The following is a 16,821-nucleotide window of genomic DNA, read 5'->3' as shown; positions in this document are numbered from 1 at the left end:
TAGCCTATTGTTCAGCAATAATGTGGCCTTTTTATGAATGCATTTCATGCAATTCTACATCATTTTTTTTTTTTTTAATACCTCAGACATTATTGAAATGACAGGGTACTTTGACACTTGACAAACGCAGAATCTGAGATCAATAAAAACGACCTCATCATGAATCCACCGATCACCTGTGTGTGTGTGGAGACGCACATATTGGACAATAGGAGGAAATTACCGTCCTAAAAAAGCTTGGCCGATGGCCAGCGCGCTCGTTCCAAACGCCTAATCTCTGTTCTTTTACTTAGTAAAACAATGCAATGACATGCCTTTTTGGAAGTTGGTCAAATCTTTTGGTAGCCTACAGGCAGATCGGTCTTCTCTTTTCATCAGGATCCATTTGCTTTCCAACCTGTGTTTTACTGCATTTGTATTTGAAATATTGCGAAAGGCCTGTTTTTGGCTGCATGATGTTCACTGACAGATTTGCCATGCGCTCCCGACTAGGCTATGCCTTGTGATTGAACTACACACAATCCACAGCTAGGCTAAATGTAACTTTATTTAACCAGGTAGGCTAGTTGAGAACAAGTTCTCATTTACAACTGCGACCTGGCCAAGATAAAGCAACGCAGTTTGACATATACAACAACATGCTTTCAATAATACAATAGAGAAAGTCTATATACAGTGTGTGCAAATGAGGTAGGATAAGGGGGGTGAGGCAATAAATAGGCCATAGTGGCAAAATTATTACAGTATGGCAAATTAAACACTGGAATGGTAGATGTGTGGAAGATGAATGTGCATTTAGAGATACTGGGTTGCAAAGGAGCAAGATAAATACAGTAATGGGATGGGTAGTTGGATGGGCTATTTACAGATGGACTATGTACAGGTGCAGTGATCTGAGAGCTGCTTTGACAGCTGGTGCTTATGCTAATGCAGAATGCCACAGGATTGTTTTGTGCTGGAGAGAACCAAGGGTTATATCTGTTCCTGGTTCTACATTTTTTGAATGGAGCATGCTTATTTAAGATGGTGAGGAATGCACTTTTAAAGAATAACCAGGCATCCTCTACTGACGGGATGAGGTTAAAATCCTTCCAGAATACCCGGGCCAGGTCGATTAGAAAGGCCTGCTCGCTGAAGTGTTTTAAGGAGCGTTTGACAGTGATGAGGGGTGGTTGTTTGACCGCAGACCCATAACGGATGCAGGCAATGAGGCAGTGATTGCTGAGATCTTGGTTGAAAACAGCAGAGGTGTATTTGGAGGGCAAGTTGGTTATCTGAGGGTGCCCGTGTTTACGGATTTGGGGTTGTACCTGGTGAGTTCATTGATAATTTGTGTGAGATTGAGGGCATCAAGCTTAGATTGTAGGATGGCCGGGGTGTTAAGCATGTCCCAGTTTTAGGTCACCTAGCAGCACGAGCTCTGAAGATAGATGGGGGGGCAATCAATTCACATATGGTGTCCAGGGCAGAGCTGGGGGCAGAGGGTGGTCTATAGCAAGCGACAACGGTGAGAGACTTGTTTCTGGAAAGGTGGATTTTTAAAAGTAGAAGCTTGAATTGTTTGGGTACAGACCTGGATAGTAAGACAGAACTCTGCAGGCTATTTCTGCATTAGATTGCAACACCACCCCCTTTGACAGTTCTACCTTGTCGGAAGATGTTATTCAGGATTTTTGGTGGTCTTCCTAAGCCAGGATTCAGACACGACTAGGACATCCGGGTTGGCGGACTGCTAAAGCAGTGAATAAAACAAACTTAGGGAGGAGGCTTCTAATGTTAACATGCATGAAACCAAGGCTTTTACGGTTACAGAAGTCAACTAATGAGAGCACCTGGGGAAGTAGGAGTGGAGCTAGGCACTGCAGGGCCTGGATTCACCTCTACATCACCAGAGGAACAGAGGAGGAGTAGGATAAGGGTACGGCTAAAGGCTATAAGAACTGGTCGTCTAGTACGTTTGGAACAGAGAGTTAAAGGAGCAGGTTTCTGGGCGTGATAGAATAGATTCAAGGCATAACGTACAGACAAAGGTATGGTAGGATGTGAGTACTTTTGAGGTAAACCTAGGCATTGAGTAATGATGAGAGAGAGATTTTCTCTAGAAACGTTTTAGCCAGGTGATGTCACCGCATATGTGGGAGGTTGAACTAAATGGTTGGTTAAGGCATTTTGAGCAGGGCTAGAGGCTCTACAGTAAAATAAGACAATAATCACTAACCAGGACAGAAATGGACAAGGCATATTGATATTAGGGAGAGGCATGCGTAGCCGAGTGATCATAGGGGTCCAGTGAGTGGTTGGGCTGGCAGGAGACACAGCGATTCAGACTGTTAGCAGGCCGGTGCTTGCAAGCTAGAAGAAGGGCCTTAGAAGGACGTCCTGACAAAGGAAAGTCTGTTTTAGCCTCCGCGTGCGGTGACGTCGATAGACCAGTCGTGATGGATTAGTAGGGTTCCGAGTAGCAGCGGGGTCCAAGTACAATTGGCAAAATAGGTATAGTGGCCCAAGTAATTGGCCGATGGATCTATTCAGCTAACAGTCCAATATGCTCTAGACAGCGAACCCTTCAGAACTAACCTGCTCCGGGGCAGGCTAATTCACAGCTAACTCCACTTACCCTGAATGAAATGACGACTGAGTTAAGGACCAATGAAATCAGATTCCTTCCCTCTTGCAAAGATCAAGACATGAAACCAGAGGTCTCTCCACAATCCCCAAGTCCAGAACAGACTATGGGAGGCCCACAGTACTACATAGAGCCATGACAACATGGAACTGCTTTTAAAATAACAGTTCATGTTCGTTGCCGGTTACGTTTCTGTTCCTTGAAAAATGATTCCCCTCTGAATTAAATGCTGAATTTTCCGAAATGTTGTAGATTTTGGCAGGGGAGAATCTGACCGCTTCTTTCAAGTTGCTGACTACTCTGTGTGTGTGCATTGTCTGTCCATTTCCTGTTAGACTTTCCCCCCTTAACACACACACACCAGTAGGATACTTTTGACAGCTTTTCAGGCTTACCCAACAGCCGTTCTGTGGGAAGTGTTTGTCTGCTCAAGTGTTTGTCTTTAAACCAGGAGTTGGAACCTAGCTGTCTTAAGATGAATGCACAAACTGTAAGTCGCTCTGGATAAGAGTGTCAGCTGAATGACTACAATGTAAATGTTGTTTGTCCTAATTCTCCAATCTGTCCATGTTCTGGGGTGAACAAAAGGGTAAAGATTAAATGGGGTTCTGTTTCCTCTGCTCCATTCAATCCTTCAACAGCAGCTATGGTCTTATCTCTTGGCATAGTTTCCATCCCAGCACAATGGAATGGTATGGATGGACAAGCTGGTCTGTATCGGTCTCTCTCTGGTCAGGCCACAAGTGACACGGTGTTATAGACTTACAGTGCCTTGCGAAAGTATTCGGCCCCTTGAACTTTGCGACCTTTTGCCACATTTCAGGCTTCAAACATAAAGATATAAAACTGTATTTTTTTGTGAAGAATCAACAACAAGTGGGACACAATCATGAAGTGGAACGACATTTATTGGATATTTCAAACTTTTTTAACAAATCAAAAAAATTGGGCGTGCAAAATTATTCAGCCCCCAATTTTTTTGATTTGTTAAAAAAGTTTGAAATATCCAATAAATGTCGTTCCACTTCATGATTGTGTCCCACTTGTTGTTGATTCTTCACAAAAAAATACAGTTTTATATCTTTATGTTTGAAGCCTGAAATGTGGCAAAAGGTCGCAAAGTTCAAGGGGGCCGAATACTTTCGCAAGGCACTGTAAGGTCACATGGTAGGTGAGGATTTCCTAATGCAACCTCTCCATCTTTCCATCTCTCTCCTTCCTTCCTTCCCTCTCCCTCCCTCCCTCCCTCTCTCTCTTTGTCTCAGGAGGCAGGCAGCCATGTGGATGCAGGGGGACATGCAGCGTTCGCAGCCGAGGGGCGTGTCTCACCTCATCTCCAGCATGGACGACCTCACCCTCAGACCAACCCACACCTCTATTACCACCAGCAGCCCCGCTGGCATCCTCAGGTCCCACAGTACCGACCGCCTTCAAGAGGTCAGGGCCGCCCACAACCCTGCCCTGGGTCCTGTTCATTAGGCACCAAGCGGAATAAAACAGGCTGAAACAAAAATGAGAGTTTCTCTTCCGTTTGGTGCCTAATGAACAGGACCCTGACAATGCCCCATTTTCCCTGTGGATGTGATGTACATCTGCATTGTTTCCAGCTAAGAGGCTGCAGATATTCTCCTACCTTTTAGTGTTCTCTCTGTTGATTGGAGAAAATCTGTGATGTCTGCGGTGTATTATTTAGTACATACCTGTAATGGAATGTGTTTAATTTATTAATCAAACCAGCACTAAACAGACTACAGCAGCATTTCGCAAACTCTGTCCTCGGGACCCCACATTTTTATTTTTGCCTTAACACTACACAATCATCAAAGTTTGATTATTTGAATCAGCTGTGTAGTGCTAGGGCATAAACCAAAACGTGCACTCCTTGGGATCCCAAGGACTTAGTTTGGGAAACCCTGGACTAGAGGATTTATTTTTATAGACAATTGTTCTTATACACAAAACAGTACCGTATTCTGGTCTGTTAACCTCTTTCAGCTAGGGGGCACTATTTTTATGTTTGGAAAAATAACGTTCCCAATGTAAACGGCCTATTTCTCAGGCCCATATGCTAGAATATGCATATAATTGACAGATTAGGATAGAAAACACTCTAAAGTTTCCAAAACTGTCAAAATATTGTCTGTGAGTATAACAGAACTGATATTGCAGGCGAAACTTGAGGAAAATCAAACCAGGAAGTGGCTTCTACTTTGAAAGCTCCATGTTCCATAGCCTGCCTTCGCTCCATTTAAAGGGATATCAACCAGATTCATTTTCCTAATGCTTCCTCAAGGTGTCAACAGTCTTTAGACATAGTTTCAGGCTTTTATTTTGAAAAATGAGCGAGAAAGATAACATCGCGTCGGTGGATAGCTGGGTGTTCGCATGAGTTTTGCTTGTGTAACATAGTGGGGCAGCCACTGACTCTCCCTCTCCTACTGAAAAAGAGACGGTGCCGGTTGATATATTATCGATTATATATTTTAAAAACAACCTGAGGATTGATTATAAAAAACGTTGACATGTTTCTGTGGACATTACGGATACTATTTGGAATTTTCCTCTGCGTTGTCGTGACCGCTCGAGCCTGTGGATTTCTGAACATAACGCGCCAAACAAACGGAGGTATTTAGGATATAAAAAATAAGGAACATTTATTGTGTAACTGGGAGTCTCGTGAGTGAAAACATCCGAAGATCATCAAAGGTAAGCAATTCATTTTATTGCTTTTCTGATTTTCGTGACCACGCTACTTTGATGCTAGGTGTTCATAATGTTTTGTCTAGTGATCGATAAACTTACACAAACGCTTGGATTGCTTTCGCTGTAAAGCATATTTTCAAAATCTGACACCACAGGTGGATTAACAAAATGCTAAGTTGTGTTTTGCTATATTGCACTTGTGATTTCATGAATATAAATATGTTTAGTAATATTATTTGAATGTGGCGCTATGCAATTCAGCGGTTGTTGATGACAATTATCCCGCTAAAGGGATGGGTAGCGTCAAGAAGTTAATCCAATCTACCGTAGATACTTAGCCACATTATCTTATGTGATCATGTGTTCTCTCCACAGAACGACTACATTGGGGAGAATGGCCTATGCATGACCCAAGGAGATAAATTGCGTGCCTTAAAGGGCCGGCGCCAGCCCAGGTCGGCCACAACAGGAGCTCTAAGGTAAGAGCTGCCTGGGATACTCCAAACTTCCCCTTTAAGATCCTTCCACTTTATTCGTTTCCACCTTTTTGAGATCTCAAGGACTTTTCTCCTTTAGCTGTATAGCTTGTTACGTTTGAACTCTGTCCTCCGTTCTATGGAAAGTAATACATATTTAAGTATTTCAGTTACTCAACCATAATGCCATTACAGCTTCTATGACAGGTTAAAGGTCTATACAGGAGATATCAGATCAGTATACTTCAGAGTTCCCCAACTGGCAGCTCACAGGACCGAATTTGCCGGGTGGTTTTATTTGCCCCCCCCCCCTAAGTTTTCTGAGCAAAAAATAATAAATACAATTTTCGTTGTTGGATATAAAAAAAATGTAAAAACACCAGGAAATCAGGTTATTTTAATTTGGGAAATCTGTTCCGAAGTATAATAATAGAGACACGTGATCATAAATAAATGAAAGCAAGATTTATGTTTTATTCCAATATTATATCTGTTAAGGCTTCTTGCGGTTAATTTGCAGTCTACGAATTATTTGTAATTATGTTCTGGCCACCTGACCATCCGCACAATAAAAAATTGTCCCGCGGCTGAATCTAGTTGATGATCCCTGGTATACGTCAAGGCAAAATGCTGAAGTAAATAGAAATCAAACCAGAAGTATACTGAACTAAAATATAAAGCATCATGCAACAATTTCTACGATTTTACTGAGTTACAGTTCATATAAGGAATTCGGTCAAATGAAATTAATTCATTAGGCCCTAATCGATGGATTTCACATGACTGGTCAGGGGTGCAACCATGGGTGGTCTTAGAGGGCATAGGCCCACCCACTGGGGAGCAACACCCAGCCAATCAGAATTAGTTTTTCCCCATAAAAGGGCTCTATTACAGACAAATACTCCTCAGCACCCCTGCCCCCCCTCAGACAATTCCGCAGGTAAAGAAGCTGTATGTGGTTACACGTGGTCTGCGGTTGTGAGACTGGTTGGACAGACTGCCAAATTCTCTAAAACGACATTGTAGGCAGCTTAGGGTAGAGAAATTAGCATTCAATTCTCTAGAAACAGCTCTGGTAGATGTTCCTGCAGTCAGCATGCCAATTGTGCGCTCCCTCAAAACTTGAGACATCTGTGGCATTGTGTTGTGTGACGACAACTGCTCATTATAAAATGGCCTTTTATTGTCCCCATGATTATGCTGTTTAATCAGCTTCTTGATATGCCACACCTGTCAGGTGGAGTGATTATCTAGTCAAAGGAGAAATGCTCACTAACAGGGATGTAAACAAATTTGTGAACAACATTTGAGAGAAATAAGATTTTTGTGCGCATGGAACATAGCTGGGATTTTTTTTTCTCCGCTAATGAAACATGGAACCAACTCTTTACATGTTGTTTGTATTTTTGTTCAGTGTATTTTCGCTGGCACGACAAGTTCTGGTTGGCATGGAAACCACCGCCCTGCTGGGTTCAGTGTCAAGGAGGTTTCAAGTTGTATTAGTCGTATGTACAGGAAACGCATGGTATACATCGTCCAACGAAATAGAATGTTTTGGATGTATCTGTCTTTGTCTAGCGCAGTCTCCTAGCTAGTGAGACAGTCTGTGGCTCTATGATCTGACTCAGGGCTCTGGTTTCCATGGTTACCTTGCTGAAATAACACAGGCACGGTCCGGCAGGTTATCCAGTATATTGGCTTGGTGTCAAGCCGGGGTTTTCTGTTAAATACTTGCTTTGTTTTCTAAACCTCTAAAGTCATTTTTGAGCTTTTCGTTTGAGGTTTTAGTCATGTAGCCTACATGACTCAGTAAAGTGCTTTGAACGCTAGGCTAGTAATCGCTACTTTTCCATCGCTCTAAGTACATATACAGTGCATTTGGAAAGTATTCAGACCCCTTGACATTTCCGCATTTTGTTACGTTTCAGCCTTATTCTCAAATGTATTAAATTGTTTTTCCCCCTGATCAATATACACACAATACCCCATAATGACAAAGCAAAAACAGTTTTTTTGAATTGTTTGCAAATGTATAAAAAAAATCAAGAACTAAAATATCACATTTATATAAGTATTCAGACCCTTTACTCAGTACTTTGTTGAAGCACCTTTGGCAGCGATTACAGCCTCGAGTCCTATTGGGTATGACGCTACAAGCTTGGCACACCTGTATTTGGGGAGTTTCTCCCATTCTTCTCTGGAAACCTTCTCAAGCTCTGTCAGGTTGGATGGGGAGCGATGCTGCACAGCTATTTTTAGGTCTCTCCAGATATGTTTGATTGGGTTCAAGACCGGGCTCTGGCTGGGCCACTCAAGGACATTCAGAGACTTGTCCCAAAGCTACTCCTGCGTTGACTTGGCTGTGTGCTTAGGGTCGTTGTCCTGTTGGAAGGTGAACCATCGCGCCAGTCTGAGGTCCTGAGCACTCTGGAGCAGGTTTTCATCAAGGAACTCTCTGTACTTTGTTCCGTTCATCTTTCCCTCGATCCAGACTCTGCCGCTGAAAAACATCCCCACAGCATGACACTGCCACCACCATGCTCCAGCGTAGGGATGGTGCCAGGTTTCTTCCAGATGTGACGCTTGGCATTCACGCCAAATAGTTCAATTTTGGTTTCATCACACCAGAGAATCTTGTTTTTTATGGTCTGCGAGTCCTTTAGGTGCCTCTTGGCAAACTTCTAGCGGGCTGTCATGTGCCTTTTACTGAGGAGTGGCATCCATCTGTCCACTCTACCACATAGGCCTGATTGGTGGAGTGCTGCAGAGATCGTTGTCCATTTGGAAGGTTCTCCCATCTCCACAGAGGAGTTCTGGAGCTCTGTCAGAGTGACCATTGGGTTCTTCTTCAGGTCACCTCCCTGAACAAGGCCCTTTCCCCGTTTGGTCGGGCTGCCAGCTCTAGGAAGAGTCTTGGTGGTTCTAAACTTCTTCCATTTTAGAACGATGGAGGCCACTGTGTTCTTTGGGATCTTCAATGCTGTAGACATTTTTTGGTACCCTTCCCCTATGCCTCAACACAATCCTGTCTAGGTGCTCTACAGACAATTCCTCTGACCTCATGGCTTGGTTTTTGCTCTGACATGCATTGTTTACTGTGGGACATTATATAGACAGGTGTGTGCCTTTACAAATCATGTCCCATCAATTAAATTTAGCACAGGTGGACTCCCATGTTATTTCTGTTTTTATTTTTAATACATTTGCAAACTTTTCAAAAACCTGTTTTCGCTTTGTCATTATGGGGTATTGTGTATAGATTGATGAGGAACATTTTGTATTTAATCCACTTGAGAATAAAGCTGTAACGTAACAAAATGTGTAAGAAGTCAAGGGGTCTGAATCCTTTCCGAATGCACTGGAAATGTGCAAACATTATGTCTCTGGAAGTGAACCCTCATTTATCTTTCTTGCTCTTTTTTTTCAGACTTGAAGACATGAAAATGCACACCAGGTCACCGTCCCAACCTTTTAGGTACCTTTACAATAGTGTTGACTATATGGTTTGTCTAAGCGGAAGGGGTGTATCCTAGCTATCACAAAACAGTCTCCTCAATATAAGTTGCATCGACACCTCTCTCGAGTCTCAACGCATATCTCGGCACACACAATATCCCTCACACATGCTACCATGCCTGTCTATATTTCATTCAATTCGGTGCAAAGTATAGCTCAACTCAAGCTGTAACTAGGCTACCTGCAGCAAAGTGCTGGATGGTCAGAGGTAGAGGAGAAGAGGCGACTTGGAAGTGTGAAGAGGGATGGAAATGGAACTCCCTCTTTTGTGCTAAAGTACAGCCCTTAATTAATTTTCCTCAAAGAGGAGCGAGAGAAGAGCTCTCCTCCCACTCCTTTAGCCTTGGTTCTTTCACCTATTCAAAGGTTAGCGTGTAGGTGTGTTTGTTGTATGTTTGTTTGTGTGTCTGTATGTGTGTATTGCTGCGTGTCTGTCTGGGTGACAGCATGTGTGACTGTGTGTGTTGTCTGCGTGTGTGCGTTTGTTTGTGTGTTAGAGGTCGACCAATTATGATTTTTCAACACCGATACCGATTAATCAGACGATTTATTTATTTATTTATTTGTAATAATGAAAATGACAACAATACTGAATGAACACTTAGTTTAACTTAATATAATACATCAATAAAAATCAATTTAGTCTCAAATAAATAATGAAACATGTTCAATTGTGTTTAAATAATGCAAAAACAAAGTGTTGGAGAAGTAAAAGTGCATATGTGCCATGTAAAAAAGCTAACGTTTGAGTTCCTTGCTCAGAACATGAGAACATATGAAAGTTGGTGGTTCCTTTTAACATGAGACTTCAATATTCCAAGGTAAGAGGTTTTAGGTTGTAGTTAATATAGTATTTATAGGGCTATTTCTCTCTATACCATTTGTATTTCATATACCTTTGACTATTTGATGTTCTTAGAGGCACTTTAGTATTGCCAGTGTAACAGTATAACTTCCGTCCCTCTCCTCGCCCCTCCCTGGGCTCGAACCAGGAACACATCGACAACAGCCACCCTCGAAGCAGCGTTACACAAAAGCCGCGGCCCTTGCAGAGCAAGGGGAATAACTACTGCAAGTCTCAGAGCGAGTGACGTTTGCATCGATTATATGCAACTCAGGACACGCTAGATAAACTAGTAATATCATCAACCATGTGTAGTTAACACATTATGATTGATTGATTGTTTTTTACAAGATAAGTTATTGCTAGCTAGCAACTTACCTTGGCTTCTACTGCATTCGCGTAACAGGCAGGCTTCTCGTGGAGTGCAATGAGAGGCAGGTGGTTGTATTGTTGGACTAGTTAACCGTAAGGTTGCAAGATTGAATCCCAGAGCTGATGTTCTGCCCCTGAACAAGGCAGTTAACCCACCGTTCCTAAGCCATCATTGAAAATAAGAATGTGTTCTTAACTGACTTGCCTAGTTAAATAAAGGTGTAAAAAAAATTGGGGGGTCAAAATCGGCGTCCAAAAATACAGATTTCCGATTGTTATGAGAACTTGAAATCGGCCCTAATTAATCGGCCATTCCGATTAATCGGTCGACCTCTAGTGTGTGTCACTGAAAGAGGCCGAGGCTACTCAGACTAGCACAGTCTCCTCTAATTGCTGTACCGTCCTGAATGACGTTGGAAGTTCTTCAGCCCAGTACTGACAGACAGATCACAAGCAGCGGACAGAAGGAACTGGGAGTGATGCCTCTTACCTCTTTTCTGTCTCTTATTATCTCTCTCCCTCATTCATTCACACATCTATAATACTGGCGTATTATACTAGAGTAAACATTAAATGGTTATGCTTCGATAAATCCTTACCTAATCAGAAGTCCTTCAGGTACTGTTCTGTAGTCTGTGGTTACAGGGTAGAACTTTCACTGGGTGTCATCAAAGTCTTGCCCACTCTTTTGTTTGTTTCTGACAACGGGATTTGTACTGTAGGTGATTTATGACTTTAAGGAGTGTAAACTATCCAATTAGCATGTCTGACTAAATGTTTTATGTGTGTCTAGTAGTAGAAACTGTGTGTTGGCAAAAGCTCTAGTGTTAACAGCTCTTACTATTATTTCACCTCACACTATGTATGTCCAATTATTCTATCTGTCTCTCTCTCTCTTCCCTCTTTCTCTCTCCCAGTAGGATGAACCTTGGAGTGGGCACTCAGGGTACCATCTCCCCACTCAAGTCCTCTAAAGTCCCATCATCCTCTGCTTCTGCCACGGCCAAGAGAATCAGCCGCAGCTCCTCCTCCTCGGCATCCAACCTCAAGAGGTGAGCCCCCCCCCCGACCCTTTACTCCTCTTTTATCTACTCACTCTTTCTTTTTTTATTTCATTCTTCCCCCTCTCCTTCCATTTCTTCCTCCCTTTTCTTTCTGTTTCACACTGCGCAGCCTCCCATCCCTCCATTTATCCACTTACCCTTTCTCTTGCCTCCTATAGATTTGTATTTTGCTCCTTTAACATTTCTCTTTCCCTCTCTTTCCTGTCCTGTCCTTTTTTGTCTGTCTCAGTCCCCTGGTTGTGTTTCTGCCTGTCTGTGACTACCCCATGTCCTGAGTGCAAGTGGCAGGTGGAAGGATATGCAGGGCAGGACAGGGAACACGTGTGCAGTGTGTCTCAGTGACCAGACCGATTCACAGAAAGGGTTGATGCTCTGCAGGCTGTGAGCATTCTCAACAGACCAAATCTAAATCCCCCGCATTCTGCACCACTAGAGACAGGGACTAGCACATAACACAACACAGAAATATGCCACAACAATCTCTCCTCTGGAGGAGCGGTACCAGACCTACTGTACTTTGTGCTCTTTTCAGGATTTGTTATTGTCTTTTTCTATTCTACCAAATTATTCAACAGTGAATGTGTAGGTAGGTAGCCATGGCAATATAGATTGGCTGAATCAATCTGCTATTACTGTCCGACTCAATCCACTATTGTAGACTGCTGTGTGTAATTTGGCTGATCCCCTTTAGTCGACTGGTCGATTGTTTGATCGATAGGGTTTGTCGAGCAGTTAAGAAATAAATAAAGATGTTTAACGCCAAGTCTTGATTGACGCCTGTCTCAGTAGACTAATCCATTGCAGAGGTGGCACACCAGTATCACCAGTAGTATATTTAACGTTAATTCCCATCATTTCTAACCTACAATGTCTGTTTGGTTACCGTCATTTCTGTTAACGCATTACATATATTATTACAGTCTTACTGTTTTCATTGTAGGAGTGGACACATTGTTTGCAGAGAGCACAATCTAGGCTACACTTGTGAGAAACAAGTTTTGGTTTATTTCATTCCATTTATGAGTTGTCAATTTATTCATTTTGTTTTGTTTTTGGAGTGCTCCTGTCAATGTTGAGTAAGGACATGCACCTGATTACACATAGAAGTAGGACTAGTCTACCTGGCCTGCGCGCAAAGGTAGTCTTATAAATGTTTCCATTTGGGGATCTGATATTTCTGATTGTCTTAACTCACCACCACTAATGAGGCGTGGATCTTCTCAGTTATTTTTTCATCACTTCAAACAACAAGTAAACAAAGTCTGTTTTTACATCTATTGAGAATCACAATAGTTCCTCAATGTAGCCTATTTGAACAATCTTTCCAGCTCTCTCCCTTTCAGTAACCACCACTTGGTGTGAATTGGGGAAGAAATGTCATGCTCTGATCCGGTGGAAACGTCATAAAATAGGCCTACCTGGTTACTTGTAATCCCTTGCACAAATACAGCTGTGTTTGTCCAGAGCTCACTGGCCAGGAAACTCTGAGGGTCCAGAATATCTTATACAATGTTGCAAGATCGTTAGTGCAAGCTTTGGGCTGAACCAAGTTGATAGTTGATACAATGTTTCAAGTTCCTTGCAGACAGGCCATGCATAGCCAATGTGATTTATTTTTATCAGGATCTTTTCTACCTGCATGATGCAATGTTTTTATTTGTTGCCTTTATGTCAGCTATTTTTACATAGTTGGAAATGGCAATACTTTTAGATTTGTATAATTTTCATTTCGATATCATTTTTATTAATCACATGACAACGATTTTGAGATGTAAAGACTTTATTATAAAATAAATGAAAGTAACTGGCACGCAGATTAGTAGAAATGTTAAGATAAATTGGCACTCCGAATGGAAAAGGTTGCTGACCCCTGATGTAGCCTATTACCTGCAACTTCAGGAGCTTATGGCAGAATCTGAGAAGGCCAGCAGCGGGAGGTGGTGGTTCGGGAACAGGTTTTTTTCTTCTGGTTAGGCTGTCTTGATCTCGGAATCACTCTTGTGTCATTTGTCTTAATTATTTAATCACAGTGCGCTTATGTAGACTACTCAGACAAGCTGAGTATCTTACATATAGTTGATTTTATTTAAACACATACAGTGTGTCTATACAGTGGGGCAAAAAAGTATTTAGTCAGCCACCCAAAATGAGGGGAAAAAATCCAGAAAATCACATTTGTAGGATTTTTAATGAATTTATTTGCAAATTATGGTGGAAAATAAGTATTTGGTCACCTACAAACAAGCAAGATTTCTGGCTCTCACAGACCTGTAACTTCTTCTTTAAGAGGCTCCTCTGTCCTCCACTCGTTACCTGTATTAATGGCACCTGTTTGAACTTGTAATCAGTATAAAAGACACCTGTCCACAACCTCAAACAGTCACACTCCAAACTCCACTATGGCCAAGACCAAAGAGCTGTCAAAGGACACCAGAAACAAAATTGTAGACCTGCACCAGGCTGGGAAGACTGAATCTGCAATATGTAAGCAGCTTTGTTTGAAGAAATCAACTGTGGGAGTAATTATTAGGAAATGGAAGACATACAAGACCACTGATAATCTCCCTCGATCTGGGGCTCCACGCAAGATCTCACCCCGTGGGGTCAAAATGATCACAAGAACGGTGAGCAAAAATCCCAGAACCACACGGGGGCACCTAGTGAATGACCTGCAGAGAGCTGGGACCAAAATAACAAAGCCTACCATCAGTAACACACTATGCCGCCAGGGACTCAATTCCTGCAGTGCCAGACGTGTCCCCCTGCTTAAGCCAGTACATGTCCAGGCCCGTCTGAAGTTTGCTAGAGAGCATTTGGATGATCCAGAAGAAGATTGGGAGAATGTCATATGGTCAGATGAAACCAAAATATAACTTTTTGGTAAAAACTCAACTCGTCGTGTTTGGAGGACAAAGAATGCTGAGTTCCATCCAAAGAACACCATACCTACTGTGAAGCATGGGGGTGGAAGGACGACTGATCCGTGTAAAGGAAAGAATGAATGGGGCCAGGTATCGTGAGATTTTGAGTGAAAACCTCCTTCCATCAGCAAGGGCATTGAAGATGAAACGTGGCTGGGTCTTTCAGCATGACAATGATCCCAAACACACCGCCCAGGCAACGAAGGAGTGGCTTCGTAAGAAGCATTTCAAGGTCCTGGAGTGGCCTAGCCAGTCTCCAGATCTCAACCCCATAGAAAATCTTTGGAGGGAGTTGAAAGTCCGTGTTGCCCAGCAACAGCCCCAAAACACCACTGCTCTAGAGGAGATCTGCATGGAGTAATGGGCCAAAATACCAGCAACAGTGTGTGAAAACCTTGTGAAGACTTACAGAAAACGTTTGACCTCTGTCATTGCCAACAAAGGGTATATAACAAAGTATTGAGATAAACTTTTGTTATTGACCAAATACTTATTTTCCACCATCATTTGCAAATAAATTTATTAAAAATCCTACAATGTGATTTTCTGGATTTTTTTCCCTCATTTTGTCTGTCATAGTTGAAGTGTACCTATGATGAAAATGACAGGCCTCTCTCATCTTTTTAAGTGGGAGAACTTGCACAATTGTTGGCTGACTAAATACTTTTTTGCCCCACTGTAAATGGGGAAAAAAGTTTTAAAATTTAGTAGATTGGTCGAAAGAACAGATGGCACTTGGTTGACCAAGATTTTGTTTTAGTTTGTGACAGCCCCAGTGAAAATATAGTAAATCAGTCCGCTATTAGATCCACAGTACCAGTCCACAGTAGGCAGTCGTCCTCTCCTGAGCCTGTGAAAGAAGTTAGTCCTCTTGTTATTGTGTTTGTTTGGTGTTTGGGATGTGTCCTGTGTATTTATGTCCCCTTCCCCTCTCCCATCTACCTTTCCCTCAGCTCCTTCATTAACTGCAGGCTAGCCAGCTCCTTAGGCAACCTGTACGCAGCTGACAGCAGCGAGGGCAATAGGAAGCTGCCGTACACGCCCTCTTCATCACACTCTTCCTCCTCTCCTCCCTCCATCGTCACCACTCCCATCCCTCCGTCGGGCTGGGCCGCCTCCGTTCACGGCTACGTGGCTAACGGCGTGCACGGCGCCAATTACCACCACCATGAAGTCAACAACAATCAGTATAACTCGTCCCCTACTGGGGTGTTCAGCCCCGCGGGGGCCCCCCAACATGCTGCAGGCAGGCTGGGCCCCGGGCCTGATAAGTACAGCCCATTCAGACCCCAGCAGGAGGGCTACTCTGGGCTCAGCGGACCCTCCGGCCGCTACCTCAGCCGCTCCATCCCCGTAAGTGTGGGCCCCACCCCCAAAAATACTCCAACATCACCATCTTTTTGGTATTTCTTCACTCTTACTCTTATTTTGAACTGTCATATTTCCTCTCTGCACTTCTGTCAAACACGAGTGTCCTCCCTTTTTGTGTCGATGTTGTCTATTTATAATCATAGCCAGTCTAAATTTTTGTCCTATCCCTGCTGCTGCTAAGGGCTCTCCACTGTGTGTCTAACTCTCTGGCGGCTCCACTGAACTCTCTGTGCCTTGTCTGTTGTCTGCATGGTGCTGAAACAGGACCTGCGATGGCCTTGTTCCAGTCGAAATGCCTACTTCATACACACTAACCATGGCTATTCGGCCATTTCCCACTAGATATCCGTCTCCAGTTAAAATCATTTACTGGCACATTTGGGCAGAAGTCTAATTAGTGTTATGAACGATGGTGCTTCTTCAAATGTGCGTTGGTGGAGAGTTATTTTGCGGCTCTGTTCTTCCTAGGCTATTTACTGTATTCACCTCTATTGAGTGGATCCTAGCATCACATACCAATTAAAAATAATAAAACTCATCAACAGAATGAACACTAAACTGAAAATGTGCTTTAACTACTAACCAGGTGGATTCTGGGTAAACAAAGATTTATTCGACACTGTGGCCTCATTGGCTGATGTGCGAGGTCATTTCATTGGGTGATTGGCTAGATTTCAGAGTGATTCATTTTGGTTTCTGGGTTTGGCTTTAACATGAGTACATCTAATATCTGAGCCATCTAACAACACTTGAAACATAAGAAATGAAATATAGACTAGTGTGTTCTATAGATGCAAAGGAAGACCGATCACACCATAATTCTCCCCCCCCCCCCCCATAATCCCCTCCAACTTTTTCATCTTTGTCCATCCTGACTTTTATGCTTTTTTTCCATTCGACTGGCCAACCGAAGGCCTTTGTATACATC

General features: G+C 42.8%; 1 protein-coding gene across 16 annotated transcripts in view; it reads left to right on the top strand.

The window, feature by feature from the left end:
- LOC110488740 (dual specificity protein phosphatase CDC14AB) overlaps positions 1-16,821 on the top strand; it is a 67,039-nt gene that overhangs the window by 46,412 nt on the left and 3,806 nt on the right. For 5 of the 16 annotated variants that reach the window (XM_021561448.3, XM_021561284.3, XM_090188804.1 and 2 more), the window contains 5 exons: positions 3,892-4,063; positions 5,705-5,808; positions 9,233-9,280; positions 11,455-11,589; positions 15,476-15,875. In XM_021561448.3, the coding sequence (XP_021417123.3) occupies positions 3,892-4,063; positions 5,705-5,808; positions 9,233-9,280; positions 11,455-11,589; positions 15,476-15,875 (859 nt within the window). Of the gene's footprint in view, positions 1-3,891; positions 4,064-5,704; positions 5,809-9,232; positions 9,281-11,454; positions 11,590-11,830; positions 15,876-16,821 lie in introns of all 16 variants that reach the window. The other 11 variants (XM_021561608.3, XM_090188857.1, XM_090188995.1 and 8 more) reach the window with 5 other exon arrangements.

The sequence above is a fragment of the Oncorhynchus mykiss genome, chromosome 1 (assembly GCF_057628025.1).
Source record: "Oncorhynchus mykiss isolate SJ-2025 chromosome 1, ASM5762802v1, whole genome shotgun sequence".
Taxonomy (NCBI): Eukaryota; Metazoa; Chordata; class Actinopteri; order Salmoniformes; family Salmonidae; genus Oncorhynchus; species Oncorhynchus mykiss.
The sequence above is the reverse complement of the archived record's forward strand: the minus strand, read 5'-3'. Positions and strand labels throughout refer to the sequence as shown.